Source organism: Protopterus annectens, chromosome 1.part2 (assembly GCF_019279795.1).
Source record: "Protopterus annectens isolate FY-2018-M chromosome 1.part2, PAN1.0, whole genome shotgun sequence".
Taxonomy (NCBI): Eukaryota; Metazoa; Chordata; order Ceratodontiformes; family Protopteridae; genus Protopterus; species Protopterus annectens.
In genome coordinates, this window is record NC_056727.1 from 762,691,289 (window position 1) to 762,715,056 (window position 23,768).

Here is a 23,768-nt window from a genome sequence, read left to right on the forward strand (position 1 = left end):
TATGGGGAGTCTATGGGTCAGAAACCTATCTCTTCAGCATGTTTTGTTCATTGTGATAACAAGGTTTAGATCCCTGAAGCATGTGGCTCTGAGGGATTGGGATTTCTTTAAGTGGAGCAAGTCCAACAGCTCAGGGTTTGACATGACCTTGTATGTTAAGCAGAGATCGCCTCTGAGTAGACTATATGCAACAGAGTATAGCTGGAGTTTTTTTAGATGGTCAGCATAGATCATCTGCTTTAGGCCTGTGATTATTTTAGTGAGGTATTTCTGCAGCCTTTCCAGCTGTTGCAGATGTCTTGTGAGGTACATACCAAATGGGGTGCTGTACTCTATAATAAGTCTAATGAGGGATGAGTACAGTGGAACAATGACATCCTTTTCCTGGATGAAAAGCCCTTAGTGATGAGGTGTGCCACATGGAAGGATTTCCTGACTGTTGTGGCAATGAGGTTATCAAAGGTGAGACCACTGTCCACCTTGTGTGCCTAAGTCCCTCATCACACTTTTGGTGTTTAGTGTACTGCCACCTATGTGGTAATTCATGAGTACATGTTTTTTCCCAAAGGGGATAACTATACATTTCCTTTCATTAAGCTTCAGCCCGTGGCTCTGGCACCAAGCATCTGTTTCTGTAAGGCCCTTTTGTAGAATATCCACATCATTTGGAGATTCAATAATGGCTTCCAGTTTGCAGTCATCTGCAAACTTTGTTAGCCAGAGTCCCTTAGTGTTGGCCTGTACTTCAAAGAAGTAGATGCCGAACAAGAGCGGTCCGAGGACTGAACCCTCAGGTACTCCACTTGTCACTAGTCTGTTGCTGGATTTGGAGTCGGCTACTTTTACAGTCTGGGTTCTGTCAGTAAGCCAGTTGGCAACCCATCAAGTGACATAGGGATTTATGCCCAGCTAAGTAAGTTCATCTATGATTCCAGAGTGGGGGATGGTGTCGAAGGCCTTGGCAAAGTCCATATAGGCTGTGCGGACTGCCTTACCCTCATTCCCAGCTTTGGAGACTGATTCAAAGAAGTCAATCAGGTTCAGGAGGCAAGATCGGCCCTTCAGAAACCCAAACTGGGTGAGGTCCAGTGTTTGAAGGTTGCCAATGTCTTTGTTTATAAGTTCCATGATAATGCGTTCCATGCCCTTGCAAATCAGACTCATCAGACTGATGGGACGGTAGTTCCCAGGATCCAAGTTGGATCCCCCGTTGTGGAGTGGGATAACTGTAGCTGTGCGCCATTCAGTGTGCATGAAGCCTTACGTGAGGCTATGGTTAAACATGACACTTAGGTGAGGTGCCAGTTCATTTTGTAGTTCATGTAGTACACAGCCCGGGATGTCATCTGGTCCCATGGATGCTGTATTCTTAGGTTTGGACAGTGTGATTTCTACCTGTGTGGCCGTGATTACCAGAATTTGGCAATCTTTTGGCATTGCAATGGGCCCTTTAGGGGCTGAGAGGGGTGAAGTTGGAATTAAATTGATCTGCCAGGATATTGGCAATATCCTTGGGATCAGTATATTTAATGCCATTCTGTTGTAGCTCAGAGCAGATCTGAGCATTGCCATTTAGATTCTTGACATAACTAGAATGCCTTGTGATTGTCTTTGGAATCTTTAGCAATTTTATTTTCATAACTAGCTTTGGAGGATTTTATGAGGGATCTCAACTTCTTACTGAGGCTGGTAAGGGAGTTTTTTGCATCCTGGGATTTTCCTCTTTTCTGCAACAGTTTCGTTATTTTGTTGTAGTTTGTTTATGGCAGGGTACACCAGATTGGCTTCCTTTTTTTGGAGGACAGAGTCTTGGTTCTATTTGGGATGGCATGATTCATGCACAAGTGGATGTGCTCATACAATGCCTTAGTGTAGGATTCAGCAATCAAACTTTCAGCTCCTGTCTGCATGGGTGCCGTGCAGTTAGTCACGTCTGACTTAAGTAGCATGAAGTTGGCGTTGGAGAAGGTTTTTATGGAGGTTTCCTTACTGGGGGGTGGGGGTGAGATGTGGATGTCAAAGGTGATTTGCTTATGGTCAGACCTGACCAATGGGGGGGTGACCACTGGTGTGGAGCATCTGTCACCCATATTGGTAATGACCAGGTCTAGGATACTGGAGCCCCTGGTGGGACAATGGATTAGTTGATCAAGGGAGTTGTTATTTATGAATTCCAAGAACCATTGGGAAAAGGTGTTGGTACCCGAGTAGTTTTCCCAGTTAATTGCAGGGTAGTTGAAATCACCCAGTATTAGAGTGTTTGGCTGTATCTTAATATTTTCCAGTATGTTTAGAAAGGTGTAGTGAGAATCTTGGGTCATGGTGGGGGATCTGTAGCAAGCTACAGTTTGGATTGCATTCTTACCTAGTGTTAGTTGCACCTGGAGAAGTTCAGATGCATTGTTTTGGGTAACTAGCCTGGAGGTGTGAATATCCTTGGTGAATATGGACACTCCTCCACCTTTAGTGTTTCAGTCTTGGTTTGGAGGCCGAAAACTGTAGTAAGAGTTGTAGCCTGGTATTGCAGGGGTGCTCTTTGGAGTCCTGAACCAGGTCTCAGTTACTGCACAGATATCGATGTTCTCCATTTTTAGGAGTGCCTTGTGAGAGTGCATTTTGAGGGTTTGACTTCTAGCATTGTGTAGCATTACCTTCAGATTTTGCATGTTTGTATCTGTTATGGTGGTGGTGGTTTTGTCCTTTGAACCTTGCCTAAAAAAGGCACTATAGGGGTGGCAAGAGCTTCAGCCAGTAATCTGAATCCCAGGAGTGACAGGTGCAGACCATCTCTGGCAAAGCATCGTGGTTTGTAGATCATGTCGTCCCAGGCAGACAGATACTGGATCCCCTTTGAATGACACCAGAAGCTTAGCCAGTTGTTGAGGTCAATCATTTTGTCCTTATACTGTGGTATCATTCTGGGCGAAGGCAGGATGCTACTCAGGGCTAGGGCCATACCTGCCAGGGCCTCATGATCCGAGAACTCTTCCATGTCTCTTTTCATGTAGTCCAGGGAGGTACATCTCAAGTCATTCACTCCAACATGGACAATGACAGAGTTGTATTTGTACTTGTTGTGGAATGACTTGAGTTCATGCATTATGTGGTGGATCCTGGCACCCGATAGGCAGCCTACTGTAATTTTCTCCTTGCTCAGCCTGGTGTGTGGGACATCACCTTAACAAATATGTCTCAATAAAACTTGCTCTACTGATATATTGCTGATCAGCACCTATGGCCATAGAAATTGGGTCTGTCTGCAGTGACATAGATCACATAGATCACAGCTCAAGCCCCTGAGTCACCCAGGATGGAATGGCTCACATATGTCTACTACTGGAGCATCTGTTGAACAATAAAGACTGTGACACTGGTAGGCCAGCTAGTGGGATGTCATAAATATCCATATGTTATTTGTGAATGCAACTATGATACACATGTTTGTCTCACAAATCTAAGAGACCTATACAGGGTATGTGCATAGTAAACTACTGTCACAAAACTGTGTGTTGAACTACATGTGATATACTGAGCTCATACCATTCAACTGTCCAGTGTTATGCATGCTGACCATATGTGTGCCTCATATTTGTAGTCATTTACTCATAGAGTTGTGTTATGTCTGGCAAATCATTGGCAAATCTGTGAAGATTGATATTAGAACATAATAGCATACATATGAGTGTTGGACATCCTCCAGGGTATTTCTGTAAATGCAAAGCTAGTGTGCTATCAAGTGACTTAAGAGTGTTACAGCAATATTAATAGTGTCACTAATTTTGGGCCATTGTGTGCTGTCCTCCAGATGTCCTGCTCTAACAGTTGAGAGGTATGACTGAGCAGCAAGAGTGTAAATACAGTGTGTTATACTGACATAGAACAAAAATGTATATCAGGTATTACCTGTGCACATGTATGTATGAGTAGGTATAGCTGGAAGCCACAAATCAACAGACACGAGATGCAAAATGTCAGGTAAATAAGCTGTACATGTTGTATATGTGCGTAATCTTAGTTTGTGTGCATCCAACAGACATATCTTTCTACAGTTACTGGTTGTTGCATTGCCCTGACACAGACATGCGTACTAGAATAAGCATGATTATCAGGTTGAAAATGGAGAGTTGGCCATGCCAACTACAAACAGTTATATGAGCACCTGAATTGCTGTATGGACTCAGCAATACCTGACTCGTAAAACCTACCTCCACCAAGGTAGAGTATTCCCCTTTTCTGGACAGCAGCAAAACACAAACCACATAATCCATTGCTATATTTGCTATACAGAGCCAAGTAGGAGCAGGCACCAACTTGGAAGCAAGTCAACCTGTGTCTGAGCAAGCATATGGGGTCACAGGTGAATTTCTATAAGGCTAACTATGAGTACATATTGGACACATCCACCAAGGCCAATCACAAGGCCATCTTCACACACCTCTTCAATCTCAGAGGTAATAACCCAACCCACCCTGTACTGGTGGTCAATCACACCACATACACACACAGCATAGCTATAGCCAACCCGCTGCAGACAGGTTAAGGTAAAACATCACCTTCCCGTCCCACCATCAATATAGGTACATATGCACAGCACCCACACCCCTCCCCTCATCATCAGGGAGCAAGTCCATAATGCCTAATCAAAGGCAACAAATGTAAGTCTCTATGGGAACTGATAACATCCCTGTCTGCATCCTACATGAACACAGGCATATGCCCCCAGCTCCATTACATAGTGTACGCAAGCAAAGCCTGAGCACCAGTGACATCCCATCTGCAAGGAAGATGGCCACTGTCATCCCTCTACACAAAGGTGAATAATAAATGGTGGATTATGCAATTTACTGGCCTTCATTGAGGGGAATATAACACATCAGCACCAGGAGTACAATTCAAGCTCATACTGTGCTGATATATGACAGGGGTATGATGTGGTAGTAAGTGGTGACTAATGTTAGTTAATGTTGATGTGCAGGTTATGTAAATAACATTAACCAATGTATGAGGTCCTGTGATGTGTTTCCCTGTTCATGTCTTCCAAGTGACATGCAGTGTGCAAGGCAGCCAGCGTACACTACAGCTGAAACTGCTGCCATCATGAAGATGATAATCAACCACCATGGGATGATGTTTGGCCATGGCCAACAGAATCTGTGGGAGAAGACCACCCTGTGGGATAAGCTTGTTCACAGAGTAAACAACTTAGGCCACCATGGATGCACACATGATCAGGTCAGGTATCAGGTGACTGACCTGATATGCCATGCCTGGCAAAGGGCTGCTGCTTTGGCCAGGGACCATTTCACCACAGTTGGGGGTCCTGCTATGCAGGCTCCACTTGCACCAATGGAGGAGCTCCTTGCTTACCTTGGGCCAGCCACCATATGCCAGCAAAGCCAACACACACAAGTCGTGGAGGTGGGTGGCACGGCAAGGAGCGTCCAGGTAATGCCCAGTGCACATCAATTTAATAATGTAGCAGTCATAATGTCTTCTGTAGAGTATCTAGATGCATACATCAGGTCAAACTGCATTTGTGGGTGGGGCTTTGTAATGCACACAAGTCCACATCTATGGTGATGGACAGCAAATTGTGTAGTATCAGAGCTTGTACTGTACATGTGCAGAAAAGTAGCATTCATCCTGTATCAATGCCACATGTGAGTCTACTGACAATACCTCTCCCCTACGACTACATAGGTACCTCTAGTCTGGATGTGGGACAGCAGCCTGAAGCCAGTGAGTATGGCATTGTCCTGTTGTGGCTCACCAATACCCCAGGCATGTTAAAGTCATGCATTTTACCATGCACACAACTGTTACTCTTAGCCATATTGCGAAATGTGCATGTTCACTTGTGGTGGGGTTAATTGGATTGCATCAGAGTGGTCATCACAGGGGCCTATTAGCAGGAGGTGTAACATATCTATAGCATACCTCACAACCTGTTAGTGCATAAAATCTGGACAAACACTGACAAAATGGGGGTACAAAACTAGGGACATATTTGAAAAGTAGTCTTATACAGTGCATATAAAAACTGTACACACCCTGTTAAAATGCCAGGTATTTGTGACATACAAACATGAGACCACAATAAAACATTTCACACCTCTTTCCACCTTTAATGTGACATATAACCTGTACAATTCAGTTGATAAACAAATAAACCTGTTAGGGGAACAAGTATGAAAAATAAAATGCATACAACAAGCTAGATGCATAAGCGTGCACAGCCTGAAGCTAATACTTTGTTGAAGCAGCTTTTGATGTAATTACAGCATTACGTCTTCTTGGGTACACACCTGCCATCAATTACAGAGACTCTTTGATTAACAACAAATAATGGTCAGCTGTCCTACTAGGCTTTTCCAGACATTTACTCAGTTGCCTGCTACAGCAACAGCCATGGTTCGCAGAAAGCTTACAAAGCTTCAAAGGGATTTCATTCTGGAAAGGTATCAGCCCGGAGAAGGGTACAAAAACATTTCCAAAGCATTGCATATACCAGAGAACATGGTGAAGACAGCCATCAAAAGGTTGAGAAGATATGGGACAACAGTGACATTTTGAAGAAGTAGACATCCCTCCAAATCTAATGAGAAGACAAGACCAAAACTGGTCGAGGAGGTTGCCAGGATACCTACAGCAACACTAAAGAAGTTGCAGGACTCTCTGGCAAGTACAGATGGTGTACTACATGTGACAACAATTTACCGTAGTCTCCATATGTCTTGCTTGTGGGGTAGGGTTGGAAGATGGAAGCATTTTCTCACACAAAACAACATCTAGGCCTGGCTAAATTCTGAAAAACAATACATCAAGTGTCTCAAAAGCATGTGGGAAAATGTGTTATGGTCTAATGAGACCAAGGTTGAACTTTCTGGCCACAATTCCAAAAGGTTTGTTTGGCGCAATAACAACACTGCGCATTAACAAAAGAGCACCATCCCCATGGTGAAGCATGGTGATGGCAGGGTCCTGCTTTGGGGTTGCTTTTCATAAGATGGAAATGGGGCTTTAGCCAAGTTGGAGGGTATTATGAACAGTTCCAAAAAACATTCCCTTTTGACCAAAATTCTTCAGGTGTCTGCTAGATAGCTGTAGATGAAGAGGAATTCCACACTTCCACACAACAATGACCCAAACCATACATCCGAATCAACAAAAGAATGGCTTCACCAGAAGACATTCAATGTCCTGGACTGGTCCAGCCAGAGCCCACACCTATATCCAATAGAAAATCTGTGGGATGAACTGAAGAGGGCTGTGCACAAGAGATGCCCTCGCACTATGACAGAGTTGGATGGCTTTTGCAAGAGAGAGTGTGCAAATATTGCCAAGTCAAGATGTGCCATGCTGATTCCCAAGAGGACTGAATGCTGTAATTAAATCAAAAGGTGCTTTAACAAAGTATTAATTTAAGGGTGTGCACACTCATGCAACCAGCTTATTGTACGCATTTCATTTACTGTATGTTACCCCTAACCAATGTGTATGTTCTTCAATTGGATTGCACAGGTTATAGGTCACATTAAAGGTGGGAAATTTTATAACATGATTTCTGTGGTCTCATGTTTTATATCACAAAAACCTGGCATGTTAACAAGGCTATGTACACTTATTATATCCACTGTAAGCTTAGAAAGTTGTTAGAGTAACCAGCTATGTTTAACATACATTTACTGCAGGCAATGAAGTCTGCAACTCAAATTATTTCATTAATTAGTGGTGCCAATTCACAGATCACCCCAGTAATGCTTCAGACAAACACAGGATTTATGAGGGACAGCCCAAAAATATGAGCCACACATCTAGACATTCAGAGAAACTCTGTACAGCTGAGAGGTGTATTCTGTAGGAGTTGCTACTGTGCTATACAGGTGAACATCAATAATGTGTACATGGGTGTAGTATGTGCTAGATGAAGGCCCATCACCTACTAATATTGCTCACATATCCCAGAGTTGTATATTAGTAGTAACATTAAGTGGAAAGGGCGGCACTACATGATACTGAGGGCCTGTCCATAGTGTGTATTTTGTGGTTTGACTGTGTCGTGAATGTCACCAGTTGGCTATTGTGAGGTCTGTGTAATGCCTTTGTGCCACCTCACCTGCATGTGTGTGTGTGTGTGTGTGTGTGTGTGTGTGTGTGTGTGTGTATATACCAGCAAACATTATAGTGCAGGTATTAATTTATGTATGTTATCTTCCTCTCACAGGTGGACATGGTGGCCATGGTCCCTCCCGCTCAGAATCTGATGTCAGTGTCTCTGTAGACTCTGACCATGATGGTGGTCCTAGTGAGGCACAGGTGGCATTGTTAGGGGCTGAATCTATGCCATCGGTTGGCACCCCACAGTCATCCACAATGTCCCCACACAGTCACAATGCCCACACATACCACATCCCCAGCAGCCACAGATAATGGACAGTTGGTGGGTGGTGGCATGGAACAGACGAGTGTGGTGACTATGGCAAGTGTGAGTGTAGACACTAGACATATCCAGAATTCAGGAGAGGCCCCCCACACACAGGCGGGTGGACAGGAGTGCTCAAAGGAGGGCTGCTGCTCATTGATCCGCTATCGCAAGTGCCACAGCAGGTGTCACCAGACACATGTTTTTGGCTGTCATGGACACACAGGCATGTAGTGAATGTAGCAGCAGACAAATACTCAGGGTCTTGGATGCAACTCTTCCTGACTTACGTGATGACATACGTGACCTTGTTGAGGCCACACATCAAAATACTGACCTTAGCAATTTTCGACCGTGGAATGTCTGTGCTGCAGTGTGTGGTGGGAGATGGGTGTCAGCCACATGGACATAGGTCAGCACCAACATCAGCTGAGAGTGTACGTGGCTGTGCACCTTTGCACTCCTGTAGTGGTAGTCCCACCAGCAGTACTGAAGGGGGTGTTGTCCACTCCATGATGGAGCAGGCCATGGGCGCGTGTTCCTGGCCGGTCCCATCAGGGACAAGGATCTAGGAGACAGCAGTCACCACTGGGGAGTAGTACTGCATCTGGCCTTGGGCTTGGTGGTGCCAGTGAGACCCCTGGCAGGACCAGTTCACATGTCCATTTTCCAGAGAAAGTGAACTGTACACCCTGCCATGTACAGTCCACAGCTGTCCAACATACCCCTCTGTAGGGCAACCACATGGCTTGACTGTGTGCATACAAACACACATACACACATCACCATCACAGCCAGGTCACCTGCAGACACACACACACACCACATCTGCATGGCCCATTCATAGAACTCTCTCCAAAGACACACACATGATGTCAACCATATGGCCCAGCCTAGTCCTCTGGCAAACCCACACAACATCCTGTGCATATGATGATGCCTGTGCCACATCCGTGTCATCCATACCACTGATGCAGGGACATGCTAATATGGTTCTGATGCACAGGGTGAATTAAGTACTGTTTAGCTATGTAATGCTGTGTAAGGTGCTGTCAGCTGGCATTTGCAATGGGTACACTTCAGAGTGTGTGTACCTTTTCAGCAATGATGCATTATTGGTGTTAGTAATGCTGACTGAATGTAGTCTCACATGCTGTATTCTGTTTGTGTTCTAGGTGTCTGTGTGTCAGCAGGAAGTGACCCTGCAGAAATGGGCAACAAGGGGTATTGCAGAGTGGTAACACATCCATCGCATCAGAGCCGAGGTACAGCTGTATACGTACACATTTACCAGGTCTGTGTAACAGTTATTGCATGTGCCACAGAGCTTATAAGGCTGAGAGGTGTATACAGGTAAGTTTATGATGGTTGACGTCAGCAACCCTTGTAAAGTGGACAATGGTAAGTGTAGTGGGTGGAACACACCTCAGATTGGTAAAACCCATACCCCAGAAGATATTATGTTGACCAAACACACAGAAAATACTGTCCCCCACACACACACACACACACACACACACACACACACACACACACACACTCACACACACTTGGGTTTGAAACTGCTACCCATATAGTTAGTGGTACTACAGTGTTATCTGGTTATTGCAGATGGCATGGAACTAATAGTGTGATGACTGTTCTAAGGTACCTGTAAAGTGAATAACATCACATGCCCTTGTGAGGTATGGGAATGGGAGGTGTACTGGGTGTGGAAGGATTCATTAGACTTTCACCTATGAATCTACACACTCACAAACACTGCTAGACATACCAATGCACACACAATTTCCAGTACTGACATTAGCAGCCTTGCCTATCATATTATTCATTCCATACTGTTATGTAACAGTATGGAATGAATAACATGAGAGGCAGGGCTGCTATTGCCAGTACTAACATTATTTATTCCATATTATTACATAGCAGTTGCACGCGACATGAGACTTATAAGGCTGATGAGTATCCACAAATACCTCTACAATGGATGTGAACAGCAGCCTTTGTAAAGTGGACCTTGGGACGTGTACTGGAAGTACATGGCCTAAAATTGTAAACCATGGCCAACCAATGGATATAGTTCTCACTCAAACACACACAATATTGTTCTTACAGACACACACACACACACACACACACACACACACACACACACACACACACACACCCACTTGCCAGGACTGAGATTAGAAACCCTACCTATCTAGTTACTGCTAATACATTGTTATGCATTTATCACATGCACCACAAAGCTTACAGGGTGAAGAGAGTCCCAAGGTAATTCCAAAGTGAACAACATCACCTGGCCTTGTAAAGTATGGCAATGGGTGATTTACTGGGTGAAAATGGACCCAAAATACTTGAACCTACAGTTATACACACTTACACACACAAATACACTCATGCACACTTGCCAGGACTGAGATTAACAGCCCTGTCTATCTTATTAGTCAGTCTATACTGTTACATATTTCCTGCATGTTGCACAGGGCTTATTGGGCTGAAGAGTGTCAACATATACATATATGGTTGATGAAGACAGTGGGCCTTGTAAATTAGACCTTGGGACATGTACTGGGAGTACCATGGCCTAAAAATGTAAAACCTACCCCCAATGGATACAGTTCTCAGTTAGACACATACACAGGATACAGTTCTTGCACACACACACACACACACACACACACACACACACACACACACACACACACACACACACACACACACACACACACACACACACACACACACACACATATTTGCCAGGGCTGAGGAGATTAGAGCCCCTACCTATTTAGTTATTGCTAAAACAGTTTTATGCTTTTATCACACACGCCATAGAGCTTATAGTGTGAAGAGTGTCCCACAGTTCTTCTAAGGTGAACAACATTACCAGCCCTTGTAAGGTATGGCAATTGGCAGTGTACTGGGAGAGTGAGGCCTCAAAATGCTGCATCATGCAAATATACACACTTACACACACACACACACACACACACACACACACACACACACACACACACACACACACACACACACACACACACACACACACACACATTTGCCAGGTCTCAGATTACAGCCCCTAACTATGTAGTCACTGGTACTATAGTGTTAAGCAGTTACCACATGCACCACGGAGCTTGTAGGATGAAGAATGTCCCAAGGCACCTATAAAGTGAATAACATCACCAGTCCTTGTAAGGTATGGCAATGGTAGGTGCACTGGGTGAGAAGGGCCTCAAGCTATTTTCACCCACATGTTTACACACTTACAAACACCTTTATACACACTAATGCACACACGCACACATTTTCCAGTACTGGGATCCATAGGTTTATAGGTTCATAGGTGTGTACTAGGCAAATGGCAATGGAGCCTTTAAAAGCCTAGCCAATGGGAATACCCTGGCATCATGCCACCTAATGATAGTCCTCAGTGTGTCTAATAAGTATAGCCACTGGAGTGATCCCAAGGGTGGGATTTCTATTCCCCATTCACTCATCCAGATTTCTTTTGAAGAGGGCCAGTGAGGTGCTCTGCTTGACATGTATATGAAGTCTATTCCATAGTGTGGGCAGTCTCTGGGATATAAACCTATCCCTCCAGCATGTTCTGTTGATTGTGGAAATGGGGTTGAGGTCTCTGGGGCATGTGGTGTGGATGGATTGGGTTCTTTAGATGTAGCATTCCTGATAGAGCTGGGTCAAACATGGCTTTGTAAGTCTGTCAGAGACTGCCTCTAAGTAGCCAATATGAGACTGTGAATATTTGCAGTTATTGGAGTCTGTCCATAAAGGACAAGTGCTTAAGACCTAGGATCCTCTTTGTGAGGTACTTTTGCAGCCTCTCCAGTTGTTGCAGGTGTCCAGTGAGGTACATGCCAAATGGACCATAGTATTCATTGATTGGCCTAATGAGGGCAGAGTAGAGGGAGACAATGGCATCTTACTTCAGGGATGCAACACCCTTAGTAATGAGATGTGCCACATAGAAGGACTTTCTGAACACAGTGGCACTGTGGTGGTCAACAGCAAGCTTGCTGTCAACCTGTGTTACATAGTTATTAAATGTGGCACAGAGCTTACAGGACTGCAGAGTGTCTAAAGCTACCTCTACAGTGGATGACAACAATGGACCTTGTAAAGTGGACATTAGGATGTGTACTGGGTGGGCAATAGCATAAAATTGCAAAACCCATCTCCAGTGGATATTGTTTTCACACAAACACACCCCTACCTACCATACTGTTCTCACACGTGCACACACACACACACACACACACACACACACACACACACACACACACACACACACACACACACACACACTTGCCAGGACTGAGATTAGAGCCCCAACCTATGTAGTTACTGCTACTATAGTGTTATGCATTTATCGCACATGCCATGGAGCTTATAGAGTGAAAGAAGTCCCAAGGTACTTCTAAAGTGAGGAACATCACCGGCCCTTGTAATGTATGGCAATGGGTGATGTACTGGGTGAGAGAGGCCACAAACTATGTTATCCTACACCTATATACAGTTTCACACACAAATACCAGGACTGAGATTAGAACCCCTGCCTAACTAGTTATTTGTACTATAGTGTTACGCAATTATCACACATGCCATAGGATTGTTAGGGCTATGGGCTGCCCAAAGGTACTTCTAAGGTGACGAAATCAGCAGCACTGCTAAAGTGGGGCAATGGGAAGTGCATTGGGTGTGAATGGGCTCAAAATTTTTAACCTACAGACACACACACACACACACACACACACACACACACACACACACACACACACACACACACACACACACACACATATACACAAACTTTTACATTTGCCAGGACTGAGCTTAGAACACCTACCTAACTAGTTCCTAACTAGTTATTTGTACTATAGTGTTACACAATTATCACATGCTCCACAGAGCTTGTAGGGCTGTAAGTTGCCCAAAGGTACTTCTAAGGTGACTGACATAAGCAGGACTGATAAAGTAGAGCAATGGGAAGTGTACTGGTTGTGAACAGGCTCAAAATCTTTAACCTACGGACACACACAAACACACACACTTTTATATTTGCCAGGACTGATATTGTAGGGCAGTGGCAGGTGTACTGGGTGGGAATGGACTAAAACACTTATTCCTACACCCCACCCCCACACACACGCAATCACTGTTACACATGCCAGGACTGTGATTAGAACCCCTACCTATCTAGTTATTTGTATGATAGTGTTACACCGTTATCACATACACTATAGAGCTTACAGGACTTAAGTCAGTCCAATAGTACTTCTAAGGTGAATGACATTAGCAGATCTTGTAAAGTAGAGCAATGAGAAGTGTTCTGGGTTGGTAATGTATCATAATATTTAGACCTACAGACACACACACACACACACACACACACACACACACACACACACACACACACACACACACACACACACACACACACACACACACACACACACACACCCACACACACACACACACACACACACACACACACACACACACACACACACAAAGGTAGTTGATGTGATATTCCAACCCCCACCTCAGTGACATCAGACAATAAATTTCATCTTCATGCTGGCACATGCTAGTAGTTACAACTGGTATGCAACTGTCTGCAGCAGGACATCACTCTATGCCATTCATGGTATCCCTGTGTATGACTCATTCTGTGTGTGTGTGTCTCCCTGTGTGTCTCACTCTGTCACTGTATGTCCCTCTCTTCCCCATGTCTATGTATGTGTATGCTTGATATATCTTAATATGTTGCCAATATATATGTGGTGTGTGTGTATCACACACAACAGATGCAGATATACCACATATGTGTCTCCTACAGCTTTCTGTGGGTAATCCTGTCTGATGGGTGTGTGTAGACAGTTAGGTTTACATAGTTGTGTGTATGCAAAGACATTTGCGCAATACAGAGATATATAGTCCGATGTGGTTTAAGACATTGCCTTCACTTCTCTAAGTGTAGGAGCATGCTCAGTATGACCTTCCATAATAAGTGTGGGAATCCATTCCAGGGATAGTTGTACTCCAGTCTAGGGTGTTGTGTGCTGCAGCCATACCTTGCAACCTGTTTGTGCAAGATATCTGGAGATAGGTTGCCAATATGGGGAAACAATGGCCCAAACATAGGGGGATACTATAACTACTGCTCTTATTAACGTATGAGTTCCTTGAGTTACAGGGTTTGTTTTAGTAGACATTTTCTGACATATGTAATGTTTGACACTGTACTGTATTGTGTCATTACCTATTGACAGATATCATCTGATCATCACAGTTATTTACCAGAGAAATACAAGATGGATGATGCACAGACCAATATTATGAGGCAAAGGCTAGACATTCTTGCACAATCCAGCCAGTTGGGAGGTGTGGCTACAGCCGATTGACTGATGAAGCTGTGTAAAATGTCCAGCACCTTGGTGATATACTGGCTGGGGATCTCCTGGTTGTGCAGTATTCTTCTTACCTGAAAGGTCATATCCTGGTGTGGCTATACCTGTCAACTGTACAGATTCTCACAGATTATCCAGATTCATTCCTCATATATCTTGTCCGTTTCCCTTAACATTGTGGTTTTCTAACATATTTGTTGCAAATCACTCAAGGTTGCAGTCAGGGAATATAGACAGAACATTAGAGTTTCAGACTTCACACCCTTCATGACATCCATGCTACTACACACACCCTCTGTTATTCTATCAACTTTCTAACATTATGAGAGCAATATTTCAAATGTATCCCTATAGTTGGGCCTTTATCCTACCATTATGTATGGCTTTGTCTAGATTTATTCCTCTACAAGGTTAGGAGGTATGCTACTAGCATTTAGTGGCATGGCCATACATTTGCATTTTGTTGACTGTGTTATGTTGGTAGTATGGACCCCGTGACATTCCCTACAAAGGCACTATGGGTGAGGCATGGGCCTTTGCCAGATGCCTTTAGCCATGTGAGACTGATGCAGGCCATCTGTAGAAAGGCAGTGCATTCTGTCACCGCTATGTTTGCAGGCAGCCAGGCAATGGACCCCCCTGGAGTGACAATGGTAAGTGACAGAATGCAATGTTGTGCTACTAGACACCATACTTCTCTATGTATGTGAGCCAGACATCTGGACAAAGTCATGAGTAATTGGGTGACAAAGGCATAACTATACAGACCACTGTAACTATTGGTCTTACAAACCTGGAAGGGTGATGGAATAACACATTTTGCATTAGCATGCATTTTTCTATAGGGTATGAAGTCTGAGACACTATAATCCATCAATATTTTCTGACTTTAGACTTTCGTGGTTTGCCATTGATTTGCCAGACAACCACTATTTCAGAATAAAGACACCACAAATATGATGCAAACCTGTGTACATTCTGCAAAAGGTCTGTACAGTTGTGAGGTATGGTAGGCACTGTGTAGGTTACTCCAACCTGTGTACTGTTCATATGTGCGACCCCTTGTACATGACCTGTCCAGCTTCCCAGCAGTAATGGATACTGACATCTGGGCAGTTTGTACAACTCCCATCATAGGTGTAGCTGACATGCAAAATAGTTGGCACTGCATTTCGTGGAACATGGCCCTGTCTACCACAGTACTGTAACTAGGCCACTAGGACACAACAGCCGTGAGACGTTTCTGGCCACATCTTGACAGTATTCCCCACACATATGCATTGCTCATTGACCCCTGCATATTGTGGACATGCAACAAGTTATCATGGTGATTGGGACAGCCCTGGCAATGTGTGCTCTGCTGCTATTACCCTACAAACTTACATGTTACTGAATTTCTATAGGAATATAGGTGTGGGGGGGCAAACCTGTCAACGGTACACATTTGCACAGACTGTGCTGATATTTGCTTTAAATTTTGGTTCCATTTAGCATAGTATTGTGCCCTGTCTTGGAAAATAGAGGCATATCACTAAAGACCACAGGTTAGACTGTAATGCCGTGCAATTGAGTTTCAGACTTCTTACCCTTCAGAGCCTTACTGCAAATGCAAGGCCTGCTGTGATATCACTGTGTAAGTCTGTAGGGGGATATTTCATTATTGTCGCCATTTGTGTGCCTTTGTCAAACATTCCTTTATGGCTTTCTACAGCTGACTTGCTGTGTGATTCTGAGGAGTGAGTATGAGATCCCCACAGTGACATCCATGCAGGTGACCTATGACCCCCGCTTAGTTGCCCCCCCCATATACTGCAGTGGGATTTGTCACCTTAAATGATACTGCATAGTGTGGGGAAGCCAGTATTGTGCAGACATTTCCTAGTGCCCCACATAGCTGTCAGTTGTTTGCTGATATCCCTGTTGGCCACCCCATTCCCTTGCATGCATGCATCATTACCATAGATATGCTACCAAAATATACTAATCAATTCATTTATTGTTAAGAAGACTGACTTACCTTGTGCCTGCGGCGGTTGTGAGGACAGTGCTTGAGGGCTTCCTATGTTGGATGTATACAGTACACTGCCTATACATAGTAAGTTACAGGTAATGTGATGTGTGTGTCATCCATTTTACTGTGTGTGCAAGTCAGAGAGAGGTGTCAGTCCCTGGGTCCCTACAGTGTCAGAGTGTGTGCTATGCATTGCCTCTTTGTCAATGCCTGGGCATACTGGGCACACCACCATCTGCCTACAGGAGCAGGCACAGGGGCTTCTTCTTCTGAGTCCCTCTGTGCCTGTGGGGACCTTGGCAATGGTGGGGGGCTGTGTGGCCCTTCCTCACGCTGTTCCTGCTGCAGCTGTTTCCACAGGATCGTATTGTGTAGCATGGCACATACTATGAACATGTGTGTACATGTGGCTGGAGAGTTATGCAAGGCTGCACCAGATATGTCAAGGGAGCAGAACCGTGACTTGAGCATCCAGAACACATATTCTGTAATGATCCTGGTTTGTGTGTGTGCTTCATTATGGCATTCTTGTGTGGGTGTGTGCATTTCTGATTGGTGTCAATATCCACAGCTCCAGTGCATAGCCAGCATCCCCCACCAGATGGCTATGTGGGATGTCCCCACTGGCAAGTGCCTGGTACAGCTGTGACAAATGCCAGATGTGGGAGTCATGACAGCTTCCAGGGCTGCCAGCACACACATTCATGATAATGCCATGGGCATTGCACATAACCTGGCTGTTGATGGAGGGGAAGCCCTTGTGGTTTATGTAGAACCTACCCTGTTCATCACTTGGTGCTTTGATGTGGATGTGCGTGCAGTCTATCGCACTCAGTACCGCTGGGTATTCTGCTACATAGTGGAAGAGACACATATTGCTAGTCCTCTCCTCACAGGTGCTGGGGAAGTAAATATGCTCACCGACATGTGGCAGAATGGCATCTAGGAAATGGTGGAGTACCCTAGATGCAGATGCCTGTGAGACCCCCATTATGTCCTCAGTAGGTCTTTGGAAAGTACTTGTAGCTAGTATTCTTAAGGCTACACATACTTTCGTATCCACTGGAATGAGTTTCATTCTGTTGACTCTGGGTCTGAGTTGAGGCAGGCACAGCTCAGTATGTCTCTTTCCACCCTGTAGTACTCTACTATCTGCAGATCATGTAGCTCGTGGTAAGTTACTCTGGGTCTGAGCACTCTTCTCCTCCTCCTTGGTCTCTGGTGGTTGTCAGCATTATCCTCCTCACCACCCTCCGCCTCTAGCTCATACTGATGGATCAAAGCAATGGCAGCCCCTAACATATTTTCAGTTAAAATTCCCCTGCATGTGTACACCAATGGTGCAGAGTTTGTGGGAAAAAACAGACGGTAAGGTGTTTGCATAGTTTATACTGATGTGCTGCAGATGCTGCCTGTATGATTGGCTGACTATGATGCATTCCACCTGTAAGGTATGTTATTTGTACTTGACTGCATTTATTCTATTATTTTCCTTTTTTTTCTTTTTTTCCATTCCCATTTCCACCCCTTTTAAGCCTTGAGGCATGCCATGCAAACCCGGTGCCCAAATGTAAACAGTCCTATTTCCGAGAATTTTTTTGTTTTGTTTTGTTTTGTTTTAGACCCGGTGTGCTGTATGCAAACCGATTTAGCTAAAATAAACAATGAGAAATGGCCCTCCCCTGGACATGAACATGCTCTTCATTTCATGGAATAAGTCGATACAGTCTCAGACACACACCCTTGCTTAGCTGTGCTTAGCTATGCTCATCTGGGAGCCGTGGAGCTTCATTGTGCTTACACCAAGCATGGCACACCCTCTTTTCATGTCTGCTGCTTCTCCTGCTTATAAGACTGCCTTATAGCTCCTACATGGTTATGTGCAGTTTGGCACTTTGCTTCTTTTTATGATTCAGTAAAGCTCCCTCATTAGCATACCCCACTGACTTAGTCCCTAGTTACAGCACTACATCAGAGCCTTTCCCCTTAGCAACCACTGTTACCTGCTATTGTTCTAATTCTGCATGCCACATAGACTATAATGGCAAAATGCAGATTTCACTTAGAATTGACTTTTCAAATATTTTTTTTTATTTTCAGCACGATCCTGTTTGCACGCCACTACCCCATGCTTAAACAGCTGAGATCAGCCAAAAAAATAAACTTAGATTTTTATAATTTTGTAATAGTTTTCAATGTCAATGGCCATATATTTGGCCATTGGCATACCTAAGGATTAGAATACATGCTTTAGTTTGAGCATGGTATCTGCATGATACACTATTCTGCCATGGATACCTGCCTGCTTACTGGATCACTAATTGACCTCATGTGTATGGTTTTCAACAGCAAATTAGGTCATTAGCATAATCCAGTCATGTTTGTGGCAGAATAGTGTTAGCAGGCTGGTGCACCTTCCCAGGCTTGTTTACTGGATTGCTCGATGGCCATATTCCGTGCAGGAACGGCTACACTATTCCTGCACTGAATGTTTAGCTTATTGAATCATGGAGAATGCCTCTCAAGACTCGCTTCTGAAGCAAAGCAATGATCTACTGCTTCACACCAAGAAAGAGCAAGATCATCACAAGGCTGCTCTTCAAAGAATCATCTGCCTCAAAAAAAGGCATCAACATAAGGCACAAGAATCTATGGCTGTGATACATCCTCCTCTGTAGTGTTTGCAGCATTATCCATTAAGCCTTCATTAATACTGTCATTGACAATAACAGTGTTTTTCAGTGCATTCAGTATAACTCCTTCAGTCAGCAAGCCACTCTCTACTATCTTGCACTCCTCTTCTGAGCTACCCTTCAGCCAGCCCACAGGAAATAAAGAAGGATTTTTTTCTGATGCCCTGGCCACTGGTCAGATTTCCCTCAGTCAGTATGATTACTATCTCAGGTCTTTGCTGAAAAACAGCCCTTGCCTTAGTGTCACTAAACTGGTTAATAAAATTAATAAATAAATAAAACAAATGTTGTCTTCTCTGGTGGTGATAACCTGCTGCAATGCTGATATGTCTATCTAAATAAATATTCATCATGCCTATTTTCTTATAGTGCTCCCACTATTGTAACACTTGTGTATATAAATTACAGCTGTATATTACACATCTGGTCCATCATCCACATAGACTAACTGCAATGGGTCTGGTTAGTACCAATATCCACAACCCTGCCAGTGACAGATTCCATTTCTACCCCTCCACTCAGTGATATAAGGAGCTCTTCCACATCTGTCAGGCTTATTTACTTTTGTGGCCAATCCCTGTTGTGGATCTCTGCTTTGTAATTTTCTAGGCTTGCTTGGTTTGATTGGCAGTCAAGCGATAGTGAACCTGGCTCACTGTGTAGTTGTGCTGACACACAATATTTGTATCCTGCTGCATCAGCTGTCATACGTGGACCCTTAATGGTTAGTCTGCATGCTCTTTACCTGTCATTCGAAGGCCCCTCACCAATTCAAACAGCATTTAACTGCTGTTGTAGTCATTAAACACATAGTCAGACAACTGAAGCATAATAAGCCATGATACTATACATATAGGGGTCCTTAAGAAAAAAAAATACTAGTTTATCATACGCCTGATAACTGAGAAGTAGTTTAAATGGAAAATATACACCTTAAAAGCAAAACACATTATTTATTTATTTGTCTTTGTTTACCAGGAAGGTCCACTGGGCCAAGATGAGCCCATTTTCAGTGGAGGCCTATGGAGAAAAGCTTGACATAGCTTAAACATTACAAAATATGACATAACACAATACAGAGTATTTACAATCACAATACATATAATAATATGAACTTTCACAACTATAGAGTATTTACATTCACAATACATGATATTTATACAGTAAAATAGATCATTGTGGTCAGTACAACCAAATGGGAGGGTTGAGTTGAGCTCTCATAGTCATTGTGCTGTGTTGTTTACAGTAATAAGGGAGTTTGTACAAATAGAATATTAGTTTTATGATCATTAACACTTAGAGGTTTTTAGGCATGAGTAATTGTAAAATATGGAAGGCAGAGCAAGTGGGTGAGTTGTGGTAAATGAGAGATAAAAAAATTATGTAAGTATAGAGATAGAATAAGGTATGGCATTGTAGAGGAGGGAGTTTTGGGGGGTGCTGTTCTGGTGCATGTGCATTGCCAGAGAGAGGAAAGGTGTTGTCTGAGGGACTTCTTAAAGACAGCTGGATTGCTGATGGTTTCGATTGTTGGTGGGAAGATATTCCATAGTTTTTGAGATAGTAAAAGAGTAAAGCATATGATCAGCTGAGAGATTTGTTTTTTCAACTTTGAGTAGTAGTTTGTTTTCAGATCTAAGAGGTCTGTTTGTGTGGCACATAGTCAGTAGAGAAGAAAGAAAAAGGGCAAATTGATGGTTTATATATAAATTTATGTGCAGTACTTAATTCTAAATATGTGAGGTCATATGAAGTTCAAGTCAGTTTAATTGATGTATTGATGAACAATGGTGGGCTGAAAATTTCGCATTTGTTATGAATTTTTGCAATCTTATTGTAGCATGTGTCAGGTATGGAATTCAGAAATGACTGGATGTTGGTAAGGATAGGGGCACCATATAATAGAGATGGTAGCAGAGAGGACGAGGCTAGAGACTTTTTTGCATAGTGGCTAATGAAATAGTTGTGTCTACAGAGGATACCCGATTTTTGGTGTGTCTATTTTTGATGTTGTTGTGGATATAGAGGTTAAATGTTAGGTTTTCATCTATGATGGCACCTAGCAGTTTAGTACTTGGAAGTGTTAGTGTTGTTTTGGGAATGGACAACAAATTCATTCTTGTTAAGGGGGTAGTATTTTGGGGGATGAATATTAGGAGCTTAGTTTTATTGGGGTTTAGAGTGAGATGATAATTAGACATCCAAGTTTCAGTTATTGCAAAATCATTTTGGGTAAGTAATTGTAGTTCAGATATGGACTTAACAATGTAGATGATTGTAGAATTATCTGCATATTGCATGACTATGCCTTGAGTAAGAGTGGTGTGAAAGTTGTTAGTGAATATGCTAAAGAGGAGAGGGCCTAGTATGGATCAATGGGGTACACCTTTAGTTGTGTTAAGAAAAGGTGAGAAGAAATGTTGGGGGTGAGATGCCTAAGTTGGTGAGTTTAGTGATAAGAAGGGGATGGGATACATTATCAAAGGCCTTAGAGAGGTCAAGAGAGTGAGTAGACAATGTTATCAGCATCACAGACCCTATTTACTGTGTCTATAAAGGAAATGAGGGCTGTGGTACAACTATGACCTAACCTGCAGCCATGCTGTAGAGGAGAAAGGAATTGGTTTTCAACCTGGCAATCAAAAAGCTGAGTATGAACACATTTCTCTAATATTTTAGAGATCAGAGAGGGAATAGTGATGAGTTGGAAACTGGAGATGTCAGAGTTTTTGCCTCCTTTATAAAGCGGGAGAATATATGCTTTTTTGCAGGTATGTGGTACATGGGACTCCTGAATTGATCCATTAAGGAGTATGCTGAAGGGATAGGCAATGTAGCTTGCTGATAGTTGTAGGAATTCTGCAGGTACCTTGTCAGGTGCTTAGTGCAAGGTTTGAATTTATGAAGGAGTTTTCTTTTTATTATGGAGGTTGGTATAGGTGAGAGGGAAAAACTAGGTGGAGAAGTATCACAATGACATTGCTGTGTGACCCAGAGACTACCAGCAATCAAAATGGCTCTGCTAAATTCTGCAAATTAAACACTTTTTGTTGATTATATAGGCAAATGAGACCTCCTATCGTGAATGACAATGAACTGCTTAATATAACTTTTTCAAAATGGAGCCACAATGAGCAGCAAATCTAAGACAACATTATTCCATTACTGAATTTCCACTGTGTGTGTGCAAGAGGACACACACATACATACACACACATACATTACCCAACTGAGCAGATGTTTCTGTGGAGTGAGATGGCAGGTTATATTTATTTACACAACCTGCTATCAGGCACACTCTGCATGCTCCCTTTGTTCTGGTCTGCTACATACCTTTAGAGCTGCACAACTAACCTCAGTTGTTCTTTTCATTTGCTCCTGTTAATCATGTCAGTGCTTAGCAGGGCAGGGTGCTTAGAAGTACTAGAGCATTTCTTATGCTTCACAGCCTTGCCTTCCTTATCAGGCCTTGCCTAGCTGCCTAGCGCATCTCTATGAATCATGGTCTGTGTCTTGCTTAATAGTTTACAGATCAGAATTATTGCATCTGATATTTGCATGACTTAGTTATTTATTTTAAGTATATAGAGTGTTTTATTTTCTTCTTCAATGTTTTGATGTCTGTAGATGTATTTCTTCCAGTTTCATTTAGTTCTGTTTTACTGCAAACTACCAGTTATAAAATTCCTAACTTGTTAACTAACTAAAAAAGGAATACAGCTTACCTTTCCATGGGTGCTACAAGCCATCAGAGAATGAGATTTTGCAGCTTTCTTCATCATTGCCCACAGGTCTTTAGAAGCATATTCTAGATGAATGCTCTTCTTGATTCCCCCAGAGAGATCCACAAGTGCCTCATCTAACCGGCCAAAATGCAAATTTTGGTAGGATCCATGAAGCCTGGAAAGAATATAGATGATATTAGATACTGAAAGTATACATAAAGATCAATGATTTATCAAGCATGGCCTTTTGAAATGATGGAAGATGAATAAAAACAAAATGAAATGGACAAAATAGTCGCAACATATTAGCAAACATCAAACATCACAGCTCTTGTTTCTCTTGTTTGGTTCTCTGATAGGCTGGTGTGCCTTATACGGGAAGTCTGTGTGTCCCCTTTATTTCTTCCCACCTCACAAAGATCTGTTGTTGGCTATCCTCCAAATTAATTTGCATGTGCATGGGTTAGTGTATGTGTGTGG

The 23,768-nt window shown here is 43.2% G+C and overlaps 1 protein-coding gene across 1 annotated transcript in view; it reads right to left on the minus strand.

Moving 5' to 3' along the window:
• LOC122791184 (calpain-13-like) overlaps positions 1-23,768 on the minus strand; it is a 1,289,367-nt gene that overhangs the window by 745,583 nt on the left and 520,016 nt on the right. Inside the window, exon 6 of the mRNA XM_044058898.1 lies at positions 23,289-23,463. Within this exon, the coding sequence (XP_043914833.1) occupies positions 23,289-23,463 (175 nt within the window). The remainder of the gene's footprint in view (positions 1-23,288; positions 23,464-23,768) is intronic.